This window comes from Rhipicephalus microplus, chromosome X (genome assembly GCF_043290135.1).
Source record: "Rhipicephalus microplus isolate Deutch F79 chromosome X, USDA_Rmic, whole genome shotgun sequence".
NCBI classification, from domain to species: Eukaryota; Metazoa; Arthropoda; class Arachnida; order Ixodida; family Ixodidae; genus Rhipicephalus; species Rhipicephalus microplus.
Genome location: NC_134710.1, coordinates 31,754,150 through 31,767,723, shown reverse-complemented (window position 1 = coordinate 31,767,723; position 13,574 = coordinate 31,754,150). Strand labels below are relative to the sequence as shown.

The 13,574-nt window shown below is 42.4% G+C and overlaps 2 protein-coding genes across 2 annotated transcripts; one reads left to right on the top strand and one right to left on the bottom strand.

Annotated features, from left to right (window-relative positions):
• Positions 1 to 1,481: 1,481 nt before the first annotated feature.
• Marcal1 (SWI/SNF-related matrix-associated actin-dependent regulator of chromatin subfamily A-like protein 1) lies at positions 1,482 to 4,011 on the top strand. The gene has a single exon (XM_037426748.2). It carries the CDS (start codon positions 1,682 to 1,684, stop codon positions 3,707 to 3,709), a length of 2,028 nt encoding a protein of 675 aa, XP_037282645.2. The 5' UTR covers positions 1,482 to 1,681; the 3' UTR covers positions 3,710 to 4,011.
• Positions 4,012 to 9,896: 5,885 nt separating this feature from the next.
• LOC119175775 (uncharacterized) lies at positions 9,897 to 13,413 on the bottom strand. The gene has a single exon (XM_037426747.2). The coding sequence runs from the start codon at positions 12,996 to 12,998 to the stop codon at positions 12,372 to 12,374; it is 627 nt and encodes a 208-aa protein (XP_037282644.1). The 5' UTR covers positions 12,999 to 13,413; the 3' UTR covers positions 9,897 to 12,371.
• Positions 13,414 to 13,574: the final 161 nt, after the last annotated feature.

The window sequence follows — 13,574 nt, the reverse complement described above, 5'->3', positions numbered from 1 at the left end:
TGGCTTTTTTAGGGCCTAGTTAGTGCATACTGGCACACCTGAAATGCTGCCCCACTCCCAACCCACTAGGAGGATCCGAACTACCCTCAAAGATTGATTCCTGGAGGCCAATCCATTCTCCTCCTCACACATTTTCAGAAACGCTTCTCTCACCGGACGCGTATATTTCCAATGATTGTAGATTTGTTCACTACTGATGGGAAGTTGTCTTTTTGTCCACTTTAAATTCTTTACATACACGCTGGACTACATAGTTAACAACAACAAATTATATCTTCTAAACCTACTTTGGCTTCATTATGTTGTATTTGATAAAGAAATGATCCCTTGATTCGTTCTTCTTTTTGTTTACCAGGCATTCATCAAACCTTTTTTGGGGGGGGGGGGAATTTAAAAAAGGAGTTTTATATTGCAATATATGTGTGTCACCGTCATTCTCTGGATCGAGTTGAAATACAATAAAAGTCTACAACTCTGTGGGTGCCACGATATATGTATATCACAAATCTGGAGACTTACAAAGAGGGTTTAGCTTAGATTGAGGACGACGCAGCGAGCAATGAAAAGGGAAATGATAGGTGTAACCTTAAGAGACAAGAAGAGAGCAGAGTGGATTAGGGAAAAAACTGGGGTTAAGGATATCATAGTTGAAATCAAGAAGAGGAAATGGATATGGGCCGGGCATGTAGCGCGTAGACAGGATAACCGCTGGTCATTAAGGGTAACTTACTGGATTCCCAGAGAAATCAAGCGTGTTAGAGGGAGACAGAAGATTAGGTGGGCAGGTGAGATTAAGAAGTTTGTGGGTATAAATTGGCAGCAGCAAGCACAGGACCGGGTTAACTGGCGGAACATGGGAGAGGCCTTTGTCCTGCAGTGGACGTAGTCAGGCTGATGATGATGATGCTAAAGGAAGGGAAAAAGATTTTTTAAAAATGATGTGCGCCGTCTTCGACGCGCGCTTCATGTATAAATTCCAGGGACCACACTTTTAACTCACAGAAAATCTATGCCTTTCTCTATATGCGTCAACCAGGCCCGTATCCAGGGGGGTAGCCTGCCCCACACCCCCTCGAAATTCTAATGGTTGCATGTATCTTAACGAAAATAATAACAAAAATGGGTGTTCTTCAAGGCCTTCAACAAGTCCCCCCTCCACCTTAACCCCCAGAAAAAAATTTCTGGCTGTGGACGAAGAAAAGGGGGGGGGGGGGGGGTCTATCCGCTCACCTTTGGAAACTCGCCTATGGGCCTGTCTTTTTCCGGCCTTCGTACGCGCCCAGAACACCACACACCCTTCTGAATATCTCTGTACTCTAATTTAAGCCACTAAATAACGTGCTTCTTTTAATTACTATGAATGCTTCGCCTCCCCGGAAAAACACATTTTTTTCCCTCCACATGCGGTCACATCGAAATCGAAACCATTTGCTATACTATCATCATTTCCGACCGCCTTCAAATGGGCCAATCAAGCACTTTTTGCAAGTAGCTGGCCTACGCAGCTGGTAGGTGTTCTGTGGCCTACGCGCCTACGCTTGTGATTTGTCCGAACGTGAAGCTGTTACTGCTGTTATTTGGTGTTTTTGCTAGGTATCGTCGTGACTCGTTGAAGCCGAGCTGTGCTATTTTATGACCTGCGAGTATGAACTGTGGGTGAGCGTTGCAAGACAGGTTGACAATGAGTGGGATTCTTACAGACGAGCAGAAAAGGCTGATCGAAGAAAACCGACAGAAAGCTCTAGCTCGGCGAGCCGAACGGCAGAAAGCTGGGGCAGCGTGTGTCGTGCAAAATGAAACCTCACTTGGTCCACCGAAGTGCCCCTCACTAGCCGTGCAGAAAAGCGTAAAGAATGCGCCACTCTCTTGCAGTAACTCTGCAGGTTTGCCCGAAAAAACCGTTCCACGCCAATGGAGCCAGGGTGCGAAACCTGGTCAAGAAGTGCCGCAGAGGGTAAATGAAGTGACGTTCGCTGCACCATCGACAAAGCCAGTGTCTGGTTCGTGCGTCATGATATCCGATGATCGGTTTCTTGTGGAAGCGCCGTACCACCAACAAATGATTGAAATATTTCGCACCATGCCTTCACGAAAGTATGATGCGGAGAAGAAACGCTGGAGCTTTCATATTACTTGCCACAATAATTTAATGGAGAAACTTAAATGCCTCAGGCCTGCAGTATTGGTGGCCGAGATTCCTAGGCTTGTCTTGAGAGCATTTTCAGAAATTCCTGAGAATTACGAAGTCAGTCTGAACAGCCTCGACTGCAAGCTCGAACAGGCGCTTTTACCCTTCCAAAAAGACGGTGTCCGCTCGGCCGTGCTGCGCAGGGGCCGCATCTTGATTGCTGACGACATGGGTCTTGGCAAAACTATACAGGGCATTGCGATAGCTGCGTACTACCGAGAAGAATGGCCTGTGCTCGTGGTGACGCCATCCTCGGTGCGGTTTACTTGGAAGGAGGCTTTCTTGCGCTGGATGCCATCGCTGAACCAAGATCAAGTGACAGTGTTGGTAACTGGTAGTGACAGTGTTTCACCGTGCCATCAAGTGATAATTACCAGCTATGATCTTCTGACAAAGAAGACTGAAGACTTGTGTGGTAAGTTCAGTGTTGTCCTTCTGGATGAGAGCCACTTTATCAAGAACTCAAAGACTGCACGAACAAAAGCATGCCAGAAGGCTCTTTCCAAGGCTAAGAGAGTAGTTCTTCTCACAGGCACACCGGCATTGTCAAGGCCAATTGAACTGTATACACAGATATGTGCTGTGCAACCAACATGTTTTTTAAGCATGCATGAGTTTGGCATTCGATATTGTGATGGCAAGAAAAACCAGTGGGGCTGGGACTTCTCTGGCTCATCCAACATGCACGAGTTGCAGCTGTTACTTGAAAAAACTGTGATGATACGTAGACTTAAATCTGATGTACTGTCACAGTTGCCAGCCAAGCAAAGGCAGGTTGTGTTGCTCGACCCTTCACTTGTGAAGACTACTGATAAACTGCTGCAGTTTATGGCTCGTGAAATGCATAACACCCAACTCAAAGTCGGGGAGAAAAGGGGTGTCCTGCTGGCATATTTTCGTGAAACTGGCATCCATAAGGTCAAGGCTGTGTGCAAATACATTGAGGATTTGGTGGAAGGTGACCAAAAGTTCCTTTGCTTTGCACACCACCAGGTAGTCTTGGATAGCATTAGTGACCTGCTTAATAGGAAGAACTGCAGCTATATTCGCATTGATGGCAAGACATCATCCGAGTTGCGCAAGCAACATTGTGACAAGTTCCAGTACAACGACATGTGCAAAGTTGCACTTCTGAGTATCACAGCTGCAAATGCTGGCATAACACTGAGCTCCGCAAGCTTGGTTATCTTTGCAGAACTGTTTTGGAATCCAGGCATACTCACCCAGGCTGAGGACAGAGTGCATCGAATTGGACAGCAGAACTCTGTTGTTATTCAGTACCTTGTGGCAAAGGGCACAGCTGATGACTACATCTGGCCACTTGTGTGCAACAAGTTGGACACTTTGGGAAAAGCAGGACTGAGCAAGGATAGCTTTTATGATGTAGATTTAAAGATATCTGCAGACTCGAAGCAGCCAACCTTAGAAGACTTCTTCATTGAAGACGAGCAGTGGCCTGATTTCGCTGATGAAGATAGCAGCAGTGATTGTACTCAAGCAAAAAAAACTAAGCTTCAGTAGTGTGTCATTTTCTGTGCACATTAACAAATGGACTGGTATGTTTTGTAATATCTTATATTTTGGATTTTACAGTAGTACTGCAGTATTAAAACAAGTAAAATTAAGTGACAGATGTGGCGTGCGAAGTGCTGAATACACGCCAGTTACTTCACGGTTCAACTAGTTTTTGTGAAATCAAGGAGGAGAGAATCCTCACTTGATGGTTGCACAGCTTGTGAATCTCTTTGATATTTCAAGTTTGCATAGAACTAACAGTTGTGCACACAATACTGGGAAAATAAATGGACACAGATTTGTCTTTATTTTATTCCTGTACTTCACGTAAAGCTCTGACTAAGCACATTTTGCTAGAAAGGACACTGTTATAATACGCTAACTGGCCATGTTTCATCATTATGGCATAGTTATTGTGTTGTGTTTCTCAATGTTGAAGTCAGGCTAGTGACATACTATGGGCTTTGCGTCTGTGTAAGTCAAATCTGCTACCTTGTCTTTTTGCTGGTTTTACTAATTCAATGTGAAGACAGTTTTGTAGTCAAAGGCAGAGCCATGCGTGATAAAAATGACGTGCCATAACACTGCCATACACACCATATCTAGGAAGAGTGAAGAAGTTCCTGATATAACAAAATTCTATTCCCCGGCAAGTACCTACAGAGTTCAATTTCACAATCAATCTGAATTATCTAAATAAACTTGACTGCCAAACTCAACTTAGCTGAGTTTATTCCCAAAGTAAATTAGGTTAACTGTGCTTTTTTTAGTTTTGACAAATACGGGTTGTTTTATCGAGCGTGCACTATAACACTCTCATATTCAAAAATCTGGGTGCTCTAGTCAAGGCACCATTTTTAATTTGACTAGGCTGCATGCTGTGCCCATGCATTGAACAATGTACTTTTCTGTCAGTAGTGCTTTTAGATACCATATGGCATTGGGGTGGTGGCACGGTGGTGGTTGCTCTCGTTATTTTATATTTTATGCATAACAAATGGCACTAATTGTCTCCTTGCAATCTTGATCAACCTGGTCTCTCAATTACTGCATTCATTTTTCATGTCTTTGTAGATCAGGAGCCTCTCGTAGCTTCACATAACTTTTTAAATGGCCTGCATTGAGTGGACATGAAGCGTCCCATGTCCAGTAGACATGGGAGGCTCCATGTCCAGGATGCCTTAACATGGCTTGAGTTAGTGGCTAATACGACTTGAAAGCTTTTGGGTGTCACTATGCAACAATTACAGATCTCAACCAAAAAATCACTTTCGTGATTTTACAAACTTCCTGATTTATTGAAGCAATTCGAGCATGGCCATCATTTTGTTTAATTAAGGTTCAACTGTGTATACAAAAATAGATTATTAATTTCTAAATAAAATTGAGAGCACCTCTAGAGGATTAAATTTGGATAGTTAGGGAAATGAAGACCGATCAGAAACAGTAGGCGAATGGGCAAAGCGGACTACTCTTTCAGTAGAGCATGTGCCTTTGTAGGTTGACCTGTATCTTTGACACAGTAACGTAAAAACAGCTGTGGTATATTGATATAAACTACGAAGAAATAGTATGAAGCAAATTTCATCAAAATCAAGCCAGTAGTTTGCAAATTAGTTCTGCGGAAACTCGCAAGGTTTCCCGCAAGGTGGTGGGTTTCCGCAACTAAGGCAACTAAGAGGCTTTTCTTTCCGAGACATCCGTACAAATTTTTTTGTAGCTTTGTGCTACAAACGGGTGGTTTTTTTTCCTTTTTCATAAGCCAGTAGTTTATATTGAAAAAAAGTGGGAAAACACTGTCCAACTGCCTCATGAGAGCACCATGTGGCGATTGCTTCAATGGTTATTTGGAATGAAACGACCCAAGTAAGTGGCGCAGAGTATCACTTTTCAACTAGTGAAGAGGAAAGCTGTGTGGGCTTCATTTTGGCAGAACACCACCTGTAGTTGCACCTCTTATGAGCCTTCAAAGCGTTCTGTTCTGTCCTTGAAAAGCTTACTTCACTGCAAGCACCAACTTTTTTTTTCTTGCTTATTTGATTGTCTCTACTTTGCTGTCAAAACTGTCTAGGACAGCTGCTGTACCTGAATATGTGCCTACTTTTCAAAAAGTATGTGATATAAAGGAAAATATTTCCACGCAATAATATCTGCAATGGCACTGAGGAATGAGCGGGGCAATTTTACTGGGGATTGTTCAGATGCATTTATCGGTTCAAGTTACTATGCAAATTCATGAAAAAATGTCATGACTGGAAGCTAAAAAGACTTCTTGGAAAAACCAGAAGGAGAGGAAATCATGCGGCATTTTAATTGGTAGGTTCTATTTATCTGAAGAAGAGGAAAATTTAAAGGCTATCATAAAAATTTGATCGACCCTCAATGCCATTGTAACACTTCCACCCTTCTAAAACCATGGTAAAAAAATTTTCTTGGGACTACAAAGACCTATATGGGTGACTTATCACTGTGCCAAGTGCGACGGGTGATTAAAAGAACATTTCTTCTTGAGATGGAAAAGTCAAATGGATGTGTCCCACAGTCGCAAAACGGTTAAAGCAGCTGCTGTTATAAAATTAAAGCACAAATTTACGGTAATATTCGCAATACCTGTTAATACAGTCAGAACCAGTGGGGAAGTATTTCTACAGCAGTGACAAAAGAAAAAAAATGCACATTTAATTAAAGGCTCGTTTTCTTTGTTAGACACAACAATAATGAGAACTACCAGACAACAATGCTAAGGAAAGTAAGATATTATTAGGAGTAATTGTTATATAAATGTGAGAAAGCGAACGAAAAGATGACTTGCTGCTGGCAAGTCATCAAGCCTGTGACCTTCGAACAACGCGTCCGTTGGTAGAGCGTTGGGCACGTTTTCAAAGGTCACAGGCTTGGTCCCTGCTCGCGGCAAGTTATCTTTTCGTCCGCTTTTCTCTCTTCACATTTACATTACAATTACTTCTAATGGAATCCCCTATACCAGGGTGTCTACCAATTTCCTTTTTCAAAATTTCCTGACTTTTCCAGGTTTTCCACTATGATTTGAAGTAAATTTCATGACCGCTACATCTGCTTGGAAAACTCTGTGCACTGAAAACAGACCCCTGTGTGATGAAAAAAAAAAATCGGGCGCTCCAATAAAGAAAGTAAATAAATGCACCACAAGTGCTCAGAATGTTCTGAGCACGTGCAGTAAATATGAAAAAATAGGTGTACTTGGCCAAAATGAAACCTCCGAGTAAGAAAGTAAGCAAGTTGGCTGTTTAATGTTTGGAAGAACCAGAAAGCAAACACACAAGTTAAAATTAACTGCAGGTAAATCTTTAGAGGAGCCCACGGCAGTCCTAACAGGCAGCCAAAGCTGCCAGAAAACAGAAGTGGCACCATCTCGTGGCATCTGTTTGAAAGGAGGACGCCGGAGCCTGGTCAGTTCTGCCACTGCAATATATTGTAGTTCACTATAGTGGTTATAGCCCAGGCTGCTTAGGATGTGCATTGGATTAGATTGACCTGTATTTACCGACTTAACTATTTAGGATGTGGATTGGATTGGATTTGATGCGACATGGACTGCTGTATTTACATCCCCACCTAAATTGCACACCTCTAGTACATACTTTTGAGAAAAAAAACACTACTACACTAGCACCACGTCCCTTTCGTCGAAGCTCCATGAGGCTCTGCGGAGCCCCGCTCTTAACGACCAAACCTGGGCGACCCAGCACGCCCATGAGGCGGCGTCGAGGCAAGCCCTTGACGTTCTTTCATGGGAGGCCTAAGCCCAGCCACCTAAACCTGCTGGTTTCTTAAAATAAAGTTTATTCCTCTTCCTCCTGCTGGCGTATTCTGTGCACCTAGCCTTACTGGATATTTTTCCGTCTTTCATTCTTTTCTTTTCCACGACAAGCACTTGCATGTTGATGTTTTATTTCTCTGGGTTCTGACGATTAGAGTTCGACAAAGTCCTCAGATGCCTGCAATGAAAGCTAGGGGTAGCATTTAAAGCGATAACATTTGAACATGTGCTGGCAAGAAGAAATCTGTCAGGGTGCAACAGCTTCCTCGATTCCATAGATTTATCACAGATGATGGCGGGTTACCTTCGTTTGTGCACTCTTTCACATATAAGGCTAAAAAAATAATCACAGATTTCATAATACCATCTCAAGAAACTAAAATGAGAAATTTAGATGTAGTTACCCAACACTACCCTTCCAACACGAGCTACTAGCAATGAGTGTGTAGCTGAGGACGTTTGCCGTTGCATTGCCAATAATAATGATGATAGTAACAATAAAATAATAATAATGAAATGCATGACATAGCTCAGCAAGCCTCTGGTAATGGCAGTCCTAGCCAAACCAGAAGGCCTTTAAGCTGAGCCATATCATGGTCAAGACAAACATGCGCAAACTTAACGACGTGAACTATGTTGTGGTTAGAAAGTCAGATATGCTGCATGATATGTAGAAGCAACAGACATCAACATAGTATGAATGAATATGAAAGCTAGGGAACGCTTTTGACAACTTGAAGGACATGTTGCCAAGCAAAAATTCTCACTGTCTTTTTTACTTTAGGCTGCCACAATTGTGACAATCAATACATCGGTGAGACCACCGATTTTAAGGAAGGAGTTAAACCCCCCCCCCTCTGGTTTGTGATCACCCAGAATCGACCATCTACGAAAAGTTTATGTTCCTCGCTAACACAACACGAAAATGACGTCGAGAAACTACGTGACCTCATATGCCCTGGCTAAACATGTGGATTCTACAGGCCACCAAACTGACTGGTCAAGTGTGCGTGTTCTGGCCAAAGGAAAGCTTGCACCCTACCTGCGCCTGAAATACCACCACATGCAGACGACTGTTCATATGCTGAACAGGAGTGGTGGAACACTTTCAACAATGTACTTTCGGTGCTTACGTCACGTGCTTCGGCATACATTTAATTTTCTACTTTCAGTTTTTTTATAAGTTACAAGATCAATAAATATACAGGTGAGGGTCCCAAAGTAAAAAAAACTAGTGGGATGCTGTGCCTTTCTTATGGCTATTTTTGTGAACAAGGCTTCTGTAGTGAGAACCATAATGTCAGTAAACTATTATCTTTTGGTAGGTGCATCCTTTCGTGTCTTTACTAAGAAGCAACAGTTGCACACTGCTTTTTTTTTCACACAACTTTTAGCTATTCACTGTAGTTGCAGCCGAAGGAGTAGCTTTTAAAGCTTTGATCTAGGGTAATGCTTATTTTTGTGATGGTCGCACAGGCTACAGTCAGTTTCCATGATCAGGCCAGATTTTTCAGAAATTCCCTGACTTTTCCATGACTTTTCCAGGTTTTCCAGGTTGGTAGACTCCTTGTATACTACCCTTGGCATCATTTTCTGTCAGATCTCAGCAGTGAGAGTGCTACATGTGTCTATTCAGTATATGTAATATTGTCATGTGGTGCTCATGGGTGATGTTTATATTTTCATTATAACTCGCCCTCCTGAAGCACTTGAAGTAATCAAGCTTTGCCAATACGATTTCCCTACAAATTTGCATTCTTTTTTTGTTTTTTGTTGTCGGCACACTTTTATTCAGTGAAAGACACCTGATCCCTGAGTGCTGTATCTGGAGTAGTCTTTTCAATGAGGGGTTCTTTTAATGATTACTAGAGAGGTTTACCAGACGGCACACCCAGTATGCTCCTCCAAATGGGTATAATGAAGAGTCAAGTGGTAGACCAAGTTTGCAACAGATGCAGAGCATACATCAAACTCACTACAGCACGAAATTAACTAAAGCATTTCAATGAGGTCAGTGTTTTTAAGAGAAAGTTCAATGGTGCTTTCACAGCAGGTGATGCATTATTTTTGTCAGTCCATGGGCGGTAAACATCTCATAGCTCAGGAGACAACAGCCTAATGAGAATGTTCAGTTTTGACACAAAAGCCTCTCTTTCTTTCCTACAAGAGCTGACGAAGTGGAGTGTCTTTTCAACACAGCATACAGGTCACACTTGCGACTTTGTTCAATCTGGTGTAAGCATACCTGTTTGTCATTTGAGGCCACAAGGCATGCAAAAGTCACGCGCTTATTGGTGCAGACCGTTGAACCATTGGTGTGTCTGACGAGGCAAAAGGTGGAGTGATTCAACGCTCCCTGCCATGTACACACCAGGCTACAACACCACACTCATATTGTCTTCAAGAGCACAATAGTTTATACATGGCCCCTGAGGTACCTTGGCCAATATGAAGTTATTGGAACACCTCTAGCACTTATCAGCAGCTATTTAAAACATAGAACACAGATAGTTCATGTGGGTAGTTCACAATCAATTGCTAAATTAGTTAATGGTTGCATACTTGGACCACTACTTTTCCTCTTGTTTGTCAATGATTTATACTCACAGCTAGTCAATGTTACTGTGATACTTTATGCAGATGACACAAATCTACTAATATCAGACAGGAACAAAAGTTTGTTAATTAACTAAGTTGATTGGTGTGTGAGATTTAACGTCCACAAAACCACCATATGATTATGAGAGACGCCGTAGTGGAGGGCTCCAGAAATTTCGACCACCTGGGGCTCTTTAACTTGCACCCAAATCTGAGCACACGGGCCTACAAAAGTTTCGCCTCCATCGGAAATGCAGCCGCCGCAGCCGGTATTCGATCCCGGTTCCTGCAGGTCAGCAGCCGAGTACCTTAGCCACTAGACCACCGCAGCAGGGTTAAATTAACTAGGTTAATGCTGTGCTTTACAGTCTTTGTCGCTGGTGCACCATTAATGCCATCACACTTAACCATACAGATTTTTTTTCCTTCCTCCAAAAGACGGAAAGTCTTAGCACATAATAGCATTATCTACAACAACTGCTTAGTAAAGCATGTCAATCACAAAATTCCAGGGAGTAGTCATAGGTTCTCACCTAAAACTTCATTTATATGCATGTAACATTGTTCTGAAAGCCTCATGCAGATCACACATTTTTTGTAAATGTCCGACACTTCTTTTCAATAGAAATATTAATTAAAATTATTATGCATTCATTCATATATAAGTGACTACATTGCTAAATGGTGTTACACATGCAAATCTCAGTCTAAATCCATACTAAATATCCAAAAAATAGCTCTTTATACAATAATAGCTAATCATGTGAATATTAGAGGTGACAATTTATTTCCAAATTTTAATATATCAAGTGCCCAAAATCTAGTTACAGTATTGATTCTAGAACATTAGAATATTTCACAGTAATCTCAACTTATTGGTGATGTCCACTTGTCTACCACCTCACGTTAGCATTTTTCATGCTACCGACTTTTACTACCTCAAATAAATGGCAACTACAAGTGTCAAACTTTGGAATTCAGAGTAACTACAATTTGGAATAGTCTTACTACCAATGTAAGGACAATCATGTCTCTTCACTTTTTCCTAGTACTACTAAAGCATTCACTCCATATCAATTCATCCTGCCATAGTAATTTGTAGTCATGTTGAATTTCGTTCAGATTTGCATGTACAAGTATTATATAATTGATTGATATGTGGGGTTTAACGTGCCAAAACCACCATATGATTATGAGAGACGCCGAGTGGAGGACTCCGGAAATTTTGACCACCTTGGGTTCCTTAACGTGCACCCAAATCTGAGCACATGGGCCCACAGTAAATATTATATAATGAATGTATTTAGTTTTAATTACTATAAATTATGTCATTTATACTTTTATTATTCAGTAACAGTGATCATTCTGTGTTAATATTTGTTTTCTGTATTTTATAAAATCTGAATTGTCTCGCTGTGCTATTGTCATTTAGTGTTCTTGATGTTGTAATGCTGTTGGGAACCTTTCAACAATTTTGTTAGTTCCCTAAATGTGCGAATACATGTACTATAAAAAAGACAGAAATAAACTTCAGAGAGAGAGATGTAACGCAGAAAGGCAGGGATTTTAACAGGAAAACAAGTATCTGGTTGGATACCCTGCCCTGGGGAAAGGGAGACAGAAAATTAAGGAGGGAGATAAGTAGAAAAACACACACAAAATTAACGCACGAGTGTTTGACTTCAAAGCAATATGTGTAGGGGCAGCTATTTAGAATTTTGCGCTAGACCAGTGAACAGTTGGCTTCTTTTGAAGTGTTTATACCGCTGAAGTAAATCCCTTAATCAAAAGTTCTACTAGAAGAGACATATTTAGGACTGAGTTATATGCAACAAGGGTATGCATTTTGTACAGATGCACAACTATGAGGCTAGAATCTGGACAAAAATTATGTGCTTCAGACTGCTTGTAGCCTGCTCCCAGTGGATCTCTCTCTAGGGCCATGTAACAATCAGAAAAACAAGTTTGCAGTCAAATATTGCAGAGCTAAGCTTTTTCTCGGGTAGACTTCATTCAGAATCAAACCTTGTAAAACACTTCTAAATTGTACAAGCCCGAACTCCCGAAGGTGTATTCTTCTACATATTTTTTTTTTTCAGACACATTGCACGTGCCCAAGCGAAGTTTGTTGTGGTCTATATTTCTTCAGTGACCTTACGCATGTGCATTGCATGGTGTCAGTGCTTTGGTAAGCAACGCGGTTAGCATCATTTAAAAAAGCTAGGGGCATACTGTGTTTACAATGACAAGTACTGATTGCGAGACATGTATTCAAGACACTAGTTTGTGTAACATTTGTTCGTACTGCTTCACGGTGCTCTGGTTTACGAATAACAGCCGTCCGCTCGGCATGTACAGCTCCACAATGCCGCGTAACAGTCCAATTTTGGCATTTAGTTCCGCTGGCGTCAAAAAAATGATGTGCGCCGACACGCTTTGAATAATCAACTTAAGCCCGTAAGCCGCAAGACCGACGTTTTCGCTTTCGTCACATATGGCCACAAAACAGCAGTCGCCAAACGAATGCCACACCACAATGCTGTCGCCCCCGTCGACGTCGCTGAAGAAAAACTGTCCTTTGCGTTCTGTCAAGTGCATCGTGACATCGCTGGACGAGCTGGAAACCTCGGGCGGCGTGTTTTTCATGTCTTCTACCGCGCTCTGATAAACACGTTTCAGCAGATCAGATCTGGTCTTTTGCTCCTCATTCATTTCGCTGGGCCCTCGAGCCGAATTTAAGTCGTCGGTGTCGCCACTGGCAGTGACACACTGGACCTCGCTGAACGGTGGCCTCTCGCTCCAACCGTAGAATGCCGAGTAAATAATCCCCGACGTTTTTTCAGACACCGATGCAATGAAAAACGCCAGAACCATCTTCGGAGTGGAACGATTGTGCATACACGATACGATCAAGGGGGGGCGTTTCTCGTCGTGAACTATCGCTGTGCTTACAAGCAGGATAATTTCCACTTAGGCGGAAGCTGCTTGTCCAAAGTATCCAAAATTACAGTGTACTAGAATTGCTGCATCCGAAGCGAAGTCACAGAACACCTACAACAGTCAGCTTCATCGATTTACCAAGTCCCGGATCGCGGACGGCCCGCGGACACAGAACACCTACTCCTCGGCCCACAGGTGCTTACGTCACATGCACGTGATCTAAAAGTCCCGAGCGGCCTCGGGCCATCTGCGCGCTTGGTGCTGACTGCATCCGCTGTGGCGTCTGCTATGCCGTCTGCTCCCTCCATAGCTGAAACACAGGTCACAACGCTGACTCATTTGCAACCTAAACAGCAGTTATGTAGTGAATTATACCTATTTCTGTTGTGATGCAACTTGCTGTAAGTGAACTACTCGAGCGCGAGTACATCGTAGACCGACACAGTCGTTCTACCGCTGTTTCTCCTAGCGAGTATAACGCGTGTTTGCCCGACCTTCGGGAATACGCACATGCTCGACGTGGCTCAGGACACT